The sequence below is a fragment of the Quercus robur genome, chromosome 2 (genome assembly GCF_932294415.1).
Source record: "Quercus robur chromosome 2, dhQueRobu3.1, whole genome shotgun sequence".
NCBI lineage: Eukaryota > Viridiplantae > Streptophyta > Magnoliopsida > Fagales > Fagaceae > Quercus > Quercus robur.
Window position 1 is genome coordinate 66,720,634 of NC_065535.1, and position 9,529 is coordinate 66,730,162.

The following is a 9,529-nucleotide window of genomic DNA, read 5'->3' on the forward strand; positions in this document are numbered from 1 at the left end:
GAGCCAGAAATTTTCATTTGAGGGGGTCGATTTGTGTTGCTAATTTATTAGTCTATACAAATTTTTATACACATACACAAACACATGTCTCTATACACACACAAAAAATTAGTATATTTCATAATGAATCCTTAAAATTAAATGTTTCATAGAATGAAATTAATCTTTCACCATCTTCCATAGTGAAATCTTTACAATTTTCATTTTCAATATAAGTTACCAAATTGTCTACAATTGTGGGTAAAAAAATTTCAATTGAATTAATAAAGTGTTCAAAGACATAAATGGTCCAAAACTTTAAAAAATACGAGAACACATTTTACCATAAAAAATGAATTTGAGAAACAATATGTTCTCTATAACTACTAGACAAATTAGACAATTTTTTTTAAGAACATTATTGGACCAATTCAAATAATTGGGGGGGCCAAGTCCTATTTTTTAGGGCTAATTATTAAAATGTTAAATATTTCTATATAGTAAAAAAAAAATTTCAAAATTTGGGGGGGGGGGGGGGGGTGGGGGGGCGGGCGGGCCATGGCCCCCCACCCTAACATGTAGCTCCGCCCCTGACTTTAGGTATGAGCAAAAATTGGGTGACCATCATGGCATCTTGTCAAAGATTAGTGCGTGCTACCACTTGTGAAACCAATCATGGCGCTAGACTTGTAGTAGACTAGTAGTGACTCCCAAACCAAACAAAGGCATATCTACCTGCAGTATTAGTGTGAACTGAACTCAAAAGTGGACCAACTTTACTTATTGAAGAATGTCTCATCTTTTGTATCAATACACTACTACTGAATAGGGAGATGCTACGTCTACAATATTTTTACAACAAATCACAAGTGGCTAGTTGTTATTGGTTCAAATTTGATACTAACACTAAGATTACTTTTTTGCCCTAACAATAACAACCAGTAACAACCTACCATTTAGGACTTGTTGTAAAAATATTATAGACATATCATTTCTCTACTAAATATGGATGCTAGGTTTGGAAGCAACACCTGGAATCTAATTTTTTTTTTTGTCTTTGGATATGCTTACAATAATGTCCCGGTTTGTCAAGTTTTCGGTTCAAGATGCTTCAATCTTTCTGCTACTTATCCTCTTTGTTGGTATGTACATATATAAATATATATATATATATATATATATATATATATATATATATAGGGTTATGCAAATGAGTACCCTTAGGCATTGGTTAACAATCCAATTAAAGAAAGGTTTTATGATAAATTTTTTTTTTTAATATTTTGACAGTTTTTTTTATTTTTCATAAAAGTGATGTTAAAACTTTTTCTAAAATAGATTATTAATCAATACTCTAAGGATAATCATTAACATTTTCCATATATATATATATATATATATATATATATATATATAAACAATTAATTCAACATGTGTACTGCAGGATTGTTCTTTTGTATCTGTTGACGTGGGTGGCTTGAATTGCCAATAAAGCCCACAAGCCCAGTATTTGTATGTTGGTCAAGTATGACCGAATTCAACTAGGAATATAATTCCTAGTAATTGCCGACCTATAACATATATATATATATATATATATTAGGTTTGTGATAAACGGCAAATATATAGAGAGAATTTGAGAATTCTATTAACTTAGTAAGTGCAGCCGCATAAGAGAAAATAGAGAAAAGAGAGGTAGTCAGCTTCTATTCTTAATTGTTTCTGTGAGAGAGTGTTAGGGTGTAATTGAGATTTGAGTTTATAGAGAGTGTTTTTGTGTACTATTGTATCTCCTTATTTTTTATAGTGAAATTTCTCCGTCGTTGCCGTGAAAGTAAGTAGTTTACTGAACCACGTAAATTCTTGTATTATTTGTATGTACTAGTTATTTAAATTCCACTTATTTACTATTATTAATTTGAATCCTGAGGTGTTATTTGCACAACAGTATACTTTTGGACTAGGATGGGAATTCTTGGCCCCTTGGCTAGTCCCTTTTACTTGCCGTATCGGAATGGCTTCCTTTCCGTAGATTTCACTTTCCTTAGAAGTACATATTTCCTATGGTATTTAACATATATGGTTGCAGAGAAATTTTTTTCTTTTTTCAGGAGTAGGGTGGTAAAAGCCTCATTTCTTGAAGTTTGTTTCAAAAAGGTTGTGGAGTCCTTCAATCGTCATGGTTCCAAAGTTTCCATCCCAAGCCTAATATGATTACCATCCTTTGAAGTGGTGAAAACTCAATACGGATTTTTCCAGTTAGTCAACAAAGCAATTGAACAATTGCAAAGATCATCATAACCTTTTAGTGACAAGTAAGACTTACAAAATCAAGAAACCATCTTATCAGGCAAAATAATAATAATAACATAGACGCCCACCAATGGGTTGCAGATAATTCCTCTAATCTTCTAGGATAGAATTTCTCTATGAGATTGAATTTTCCTACAACATAATTGATTTGTAGAAAAATTACTTCACTCAACTATATTCCAATCGAAATAGTGAAAGTTTAAGGGTATAATAAAATCTCACAATACTTTTATAATACCCTTGTTTTGAGTTGTGATGAGTTTGAGTATCTTATTTTATTTTACTTTCACCTATAATGGGTTCACACTTTAGCTTGTTGTAAAAATGTTATGCAAATTCTTATATCTGTAGAAGAGTTTATCATGGGTTTGATACTATAGTAGAGCTAGAACACACCCCCCCCCCCCCCCCGCCCCCGGTGCGAGCGCCTCGCGCACGCCCAAAATTCTTAAATGTTAATGTTTTATGGGTTTGTTAATTAATCTTCTTTTCCCATCTTATATTAAAATTTGAATTTCTTTCCTATTATATTTTTGAATCCTAAATGTTTTTGTTAGAAATACTAAGAGATGCTAATCATTTGAGGCTTTGAGCTACAAAGCTCTGGGCAAATTGCATTTCTTTTTTGATAGTAGGTAGCATGTGTGAGATGGCGTATACCAAATTCCGATGTTGAATGAGAAGGTCAAACCTGTTCAAACTTTTTTATGAATTGTTCTATGGACAAAAAATTCTCACGGTTTAAAACGTCAAAATAAAATAAAGTAAATCATACTGCGACCCACCATAACTTAAAGAGTGTTGTAAATATGTTGTTCAATTTTTTATTAGGGAAAAAATTGAAGTAATTGTTATATTCAACCATACATCCAGTATCACAACAAAGACTAAGACTGGTTAGTCAGAAACAGATATTGCTATGTCCAATTTGGCTTTTCAAAGAATCATAAAAGGAAAGAAGATAGTTTTCAACCTGGCAAAGAAGGCCAACCAAATTTTGCATATTAAAGACCATCCAACTTTGAAGAGTTGTATTTGTCACTTTTGCAACAAATAAAAGAAGTTCAGAGTAGTTCTGGAGACATGGATTGCAAGTTCAGTTTTACTTGGACTTGTTTATAAGTTTCTTGATGAATTTTACTTAAAAAGAAGTAATATTCTAAGAGGGAGTATGAATAAATATACTGCCATTACATCCTCCTCTTCAGATAAAGAACACTACTCTTGTGGCAAAACAACATTTTTCTTTTTAGCATGGCATATTTTGGACTCCACTTCAGTGAAAAAAATACACACACACCCACACAGGTTGGTACATTAGAAAAATAACAGGACAGATACACGAACCCTACATAATGTCATCAGAATCGCTAATACACCTAAATGAGTGCCACTATCAGAAAATTCCCAATATTCTTCGTTATGAACCACAGCAACTTGACTTCTGTGTAGCTTGACCACCATTCTGTGTCTGGTCTGGCTTGTTAATCTTGAGAGTTTGAGGCTGAAAGCACCAGACAAGATAAAAAGTCTATTAGAATTTAATATTTTTTAAGAAAAGAAAATGAAATAACCATGTTTGATGGCACAAATCTACTGCTTTTTAAGAAGAGAAAAAGAATAGATCACAGGGTCAAAAAGGGATTTGGAACCCCACACACAAAACATACCTCAACTTTGGAATCAGTTTCTGCAAGCCTTCGCTTAATATCCCTTGCTATTGAAAAGAAAACCTCCTCCACATTCAAATTTGTCTTTGCACTCTGCAGAATATTTCTTTTGGTATGAGCAGAACAGAACAACTGGTATTTCAAAAGTAGATTACATCTTGATAGTATATTGTGACTTACAGTTTCAAAGAACTTGATGCCATACTCATCAGCAAGAGCCTGACCCTTAGAGGTAGGCACAGCCTAGAGAAAGAAAGGAAAACATTATAGTTAACATCATAGAACACATGGTCACGCACACAAATACAGACAGAGATAGAGAGAATGAGGAGAGGATCATATACAAGCCCAGTCAGCACCCAAGCTTTTAAGGCTACAGACTCACATATTGATCCACAAGTCATCCTTCTCTCATACTTTTAAGGTGATTGCATGCAGGATGGCATATACTGCACCAGTTATGCAAGTCATGCAATAGAAAAGCCCATCAATGAACTTGGCATCCAGCCCACCATGTGAAAAGGCAGAATTTGCTGCAAGTTGATTAATCACAAAACACCTACCCTTTTGCTTTCATCCATGTCAGCCTTATTTCCCACCAGTATCTTGTTAACATTGTCAGATGCATGTTGTTCAATGTTGCGAATCCAGTTCTTAATGTCTGAACAGAAAGAGATGGGTCAGCTCCATATAGAATTGAAAGAGGTAGAATTAATTGCAATAGCTCAAAAAAGAAAAAGGCACCACAACTGGCACAACAACCAACCCTAAATGAAAATATACAAAAGAAATTTTACTCTATGACCACAACAAAGGTGAAACTATACTTCTTTTTTTTTTTAATGATAAGTACAAAAGATGAAACTATACATGCACATTATAGTAAATATCCCACAAGATTGGCTGATAAATCCGTCAAACTACAAATACTATAAACTTATCAAACTTAGCAATTGCCATGCAAATTCCAAATGCTGAGACTAAAACAGGAAGAGAAAGGAAGAGAAGTTACTGTTAAAAGATGACTCATCAGTAACATCATACACCAGCAAAATACCCATGGCTCCTCGGTAGTAAGCTGCAAAAGATACAAATAACATAAGAAAACTCCTCTACAATCTAAAGATAATGCAAGATGCAGTTCAAATAAAAATGAACCATCCTTACAAGTATATATCAGACCTCCCATTTTATATGCCAGCAAGCACAAATGTTTAGGAACCAAATACATGGTGGGACTTCATCAAAGGTTTGAAGGGGGAGGTTGGTGCACTCTTCCTGTTATTGGCCCTCATGGTGTAAGCTTGTGGAAGTCTATTAGTCGTGGTTGGCCATCTTTTGTTCGTCACATCCAATTTGAGGTTGGGGCCGGTTTTACTGTTAGATTTTGGCAGTATATTTGGTGTGGGGACGCTTCTTTGTGTGTGCTCTACTCAAGACTTTTTTCGTTAAGTCGAAATAAGGAGGCCTCTGTGGCTGAGTTGATGAAGTTCCCAAATGGTGTTCTCTTTTGGGATCTAACTTTTAGAAGATACAACAAAGATTGGGATTTGGAATCCTTCTACAGTTTAATGTCTAGGATTTATGGAGCTTCTTTGAAAGGAGTTGGGGACGCTAAGATGTGTTGGAATCCTGCTGGGGGTAAAGGTTTTATTGTTCATTCCTATTACCAGGAACTGACTAATAGTGTCGATCAGTCTTTCCCTTGGAAGATTGTTTGGAAGTCTAAGGTACCCTCTAGAGTTGCTTTTTTTGTGTGGACTGCAGCTTCAGGGAATATTTTGACTATTGATAATCTTAGGAAACGGCAGATTTTGATTTTGGATTGGTATTGTATGTGTAAAAGAAATGGGGAATCTGTTGACCACCTCCTTATCCATTGCCCTATTGCTTTTGATTTATGGTCTATGGTGTTTACTCTATTTGGCATTCATTGGGTCATGCCGAAAACAGTGGTGGATCTGTTGGCTTGTTGGCAAGGAAAGTTGGGGAGGCATCTGAATTCAGCTATTTGGATGACTGTGCCCCATTGTTTGATGTGGTGCATTTGGAGGGAGAGGAATAACCGGCATTTTGAGGACTTAGAGAGATCAATTGCAGATCTTAAACTCTTCTTCCTTAAGACTCTTCTGGATTGGGTTACAGTGTTTGGTTTTTGTTCTTTTTCTTTAGTCCATGGTTTCATGGACTTTTGTACTTTTGGCACTTGATTGTATTTGTCCTTGATGTATACTTCCTGTATACTCAGGTGACACCCCTCTTCTTTTTAATATATTCTTATTACTTATCCAAAAAAAAAAAAATTAAATAAATAAAATCTTAATGATCAAAAAAATAAAAAGGGTTTAAGAAACTATGCTTTTTGGTTCATTTGGATAGAGGTATTTATAGAGAAGGATTTGAATTTGAATTTTCAGTTTAAATGACTTGAATAGAGTATGAAATGCCAAACAAAATTTTCCAATTGATGAAATTTGTGGAGGGCTTGGAGCTTTATTAATATGTGGGTTTGAAATAATTAGGTTTAAGATATCATTTCAAATCCATCATGTCACAACTGTTTTTGTTTGAGCAAAATCTCTAAAATTCACATCATCATGTGTTGTTAAATTTATATCAAGCATTTTATATTAGTTATTTTTCTTAAAAATCCCTTGATTTTAAAACCAAAAATCCAAATGCAACCTTTCTTAATTCTCTAATTGAAAAGCTCAACAGCTGGGTGGGTTTACAATGTCAAGGCTGGAATATGGACAATGCTTCAATTGTCCAAGGAAACACTCATCTGCAAATAATGAGGAGACAAACTAGCAACAATCTACCCACGTTGAAATCAAAGACACAAAAAACAAAAATCCAAAACACAAACCTGTTGTGATAGTTCGAAACCGCTCCTGACCAGCTGTATCCCAGATTTGCAATTTAATTCGTTTGCCATCAAGCTCAATGGTTCTTATCTTAAAATCTATGCTGTTGTGAAAATTTAATATTGAAATCACAAGAAATACCAAGACAGATATAAATGCATATATATGCAAGTTCTCAACCTCAAGCCATCACAGCAAGGTGCATGTAAGTCATGACCCTCAACAAAAGAGGTGTCTAGAATAATTATGAGCATGAGCAATTGATTATAGAGCATCTGAAATTTTGAGACCATTTCATCAATTTATTGAAGTCTTTTATGTTGTAATATAAATAGAATGAATCTAAAGGCCAACAATCATTCAAGTGTCCTTAATTTTTTCCCTAATCACATAAGAGGTGCCACAATTAGTTACCCACGATCCTCATCTTGGTATCAGTTTTTGCTAGGTGCAAATTTGCAAAATTAATAATTGGATAAATACTGAAGTTCCAAGGGATACAAACCCAATGGTGGTAATAAAACTGGTTGTGAAGGAACCATCAGAAAAGCGCAAAAGCAAACAACTCTTGCCCACACCTGCAGAGATTTGATAAGAATGTCAAATAACCAAGACAAAAAACAAAAAAACAAAAAAACAAAAACAAAAACAAAAACAAAAACAAACAAAAAAAAAAAAAAAAAAACTATCATGTTACGTTTGGCCATTTTCAGGAATTTGAAGTCCTCTTTTTTGGCTGTATATATATATTTTTTGGGAGGGGGGTCTATTAGATATATAGGTTGCCTACTTAAGGCCATAGGCCAGATGCCCTCAAAGCCCTTCAATTACGTACAACCTATCCCTCTAGGAGTTTGAACCCTGGCAACCTCCATGAGAAACTCAGCAGATGCTACTAGGCCACTGGCAATTTGAAGTGCTTTGTTTTAACATAATATTCAAGTGCCCATGACCAGCTTAAAAAGGAGGCATGTAGAACAGAGACCATCCTTAAATTTAAACACTAGCTAAAATCTTGTGTGCAGATATGATGCTAAGTCAAGTATGCATTGTCTAGAATGGTAGAAATGTCAAGTAACATGACCTAAAGTCAAATACGTGTGATAAAAATGAATAATATATTTAGAGATTCTGTTACATTGGGTGAGTCCATAATCAAAAGATCAAGACTAGGGATCCATGACACTCAACCTGCAACCGAGTAACAAAAGGAAAAACCAAGAACCCGCAAAACAAGATTTGGTAATTTAACAAGAGAAGGCTTTTGCATGATTAAGGAGTTTAAAAAGAAGAAGACAATACAAACAAATAATCCTCAAGCTTTTAACATCACTAATATCCACTGGAAATGAAAAGCAAAGATATGAAAACAAACATGGAGCTGATCATATTTTCCAATTCTGCAGAAGAAGATATCATACACATGATGCCAACAAACTTGTACATAACTCATCATACATCACATTTGGCTGCACAACACAATAGAGATGTTCATAGCAATCTCTCTCAACCAAAAAAAAAAAAAAAAATTTGTCCAGAGCAAACCCATCAAAATTTAGCCCCACAGATTTAGCAAGCCTTGCTTCCATTATGATTTCACCTCCATTTATTTGTTTTTTTTTTTTTTTTTTTTTGCCATCTACTTATAAAGCATGTAGGAAATTATAGTACAAAGCTGGAGAAAACCAAAAATCAAGCAAACCCATTTCTCAAAGATATCAGGGAAAAAAAATCCCATAAAAATCACAGCCATCTAATTGAAACCAACAGCCTAAAACCAATCAAATAGAAAATGAGATCAAATACCCATTTGTTGACAGACCAAATCATATGCAGTAATGCACCCATACCAAAATTTAAAATCTATAAGAACAAAAAGATTATAAAAAAAAAAAAAAAAAAAAAAAAAAGATCTCAGAGTTCCTATCTCACAAAAGAAAAAGAAGACTAACCACTGTCGCCAATAAGGAGAAGCTTGATGAGGTAATCGTAGTCAGCACGAGCCTTTGCTGGTGGTGCAGCCATCGTTTTATCTCCAAATCCCACAAACTCGATTCCTCTCTCTCTCTCTCTCTCTCTGTGCAAAGTGCAAACAAACCCAAAAAATGAAAGAGAAAGATATAAATGGAGTGTGAATATGAGAGATCGAAGTGTTGGAAACGTTAGCAAGTGGTCTGCAACATATTCAGAAACGATCAAATAGTTTTATAGTTTTTTGAGTTTTGGGTTTGGTTTGATGACCTTGGGTGACTGTGTCTCTCTCCGCGTGCAGACTGTGAAAAATATAAATATCTATATATATATATATATATTTATATATATATATATATTTTTTTTTTTTTTGCTAAAATAAATATCTATATATATATATATATATATATATAGAACTCTGCCATAAATATTTTTTTTTTTTTTTTTTTTTGAGATGAATTAGTTGTTAAGTTAGAACACAGGGATTTGGGTAGTGTACTAACGGCTTATTGAGACTAAACTCTGCCATAAATATTTTATCACACTGTTTTTATTCTTTTTCTTTTTTGACACACAATATTTATTAACAATTGCATGCAGAGTTTAATTCACACATATTAAAACGTAGAAGGATAATCTTCACATTTGAAATATAGTGAAAAGTGGTAAATTGTAGACAATGACCGAGTCAGGAATTCAGAATTTGTGATTTGGGGGAAAATTTTCATT

General features: G+C 33.9%; 1 protein-coding gene across 1 annotated transcript; it reads right to left on the bottom strand.

Annotated features, from left to right (window-relative positions):
- Positions 1–3,380: 3,380 nt before the first annotated feature.
- On the bottom strand, positions 3,381–9,112 carry LOC126714596 (ras-related protein RABE1c-like). The gene is made up of 8 exons (XM_050414808.1): positions 8,782–9,112; positions 7,335–7,407; positions 6,832–6,932; positions 4,975–5,040; positions 4,526–4,623; positions 4,143–4,205; positions 3,963–4,055; positions 3,381–3,796 (listed from the first exon to the last, which is right to left on the bottom strand). Exons 1-8 carry the CDS (start codon positions 8,852–8,854, stop codon positions 3,713–3,715), a joined length of 651 nt encoding a protein of 216 aa, XP_050270765.1. The 5' UTR covers positions 8,855–9,112; the 3' UTR covers positions 3,381–3,712.
- Positions 9,113–9,529: the final 417 nt, after the last annotated feature.

What these genes read in the sequence shown, in the direction of transcription:
- LOC126714596 (XM_050414808.1), bottom strand. Translation starts at nt 8,854, where the DNA reads ATGGCTGCACCACCAGCAAAGGCTCGTGCTGACTACGATTACCTCATC. An exon ending in TGATGAGTCATCTTTTAACA is followed by an intron (nt 4,624 to 4,974) that starts GTAACTTCTCTT and finishes CTTTCTGTTCAG; the next exon opens with ACATTAAGAACTGGATTCGC. An exon ending in ACATGGATGAAAGCAAAAGG is followed by an intron (nt 4,206 to 4,525) that starts GTAGGTGTTTTG and finishes TTCTTTCTCTAG; the next exon opens with GCTGTGCCTACCTCTAAGGG.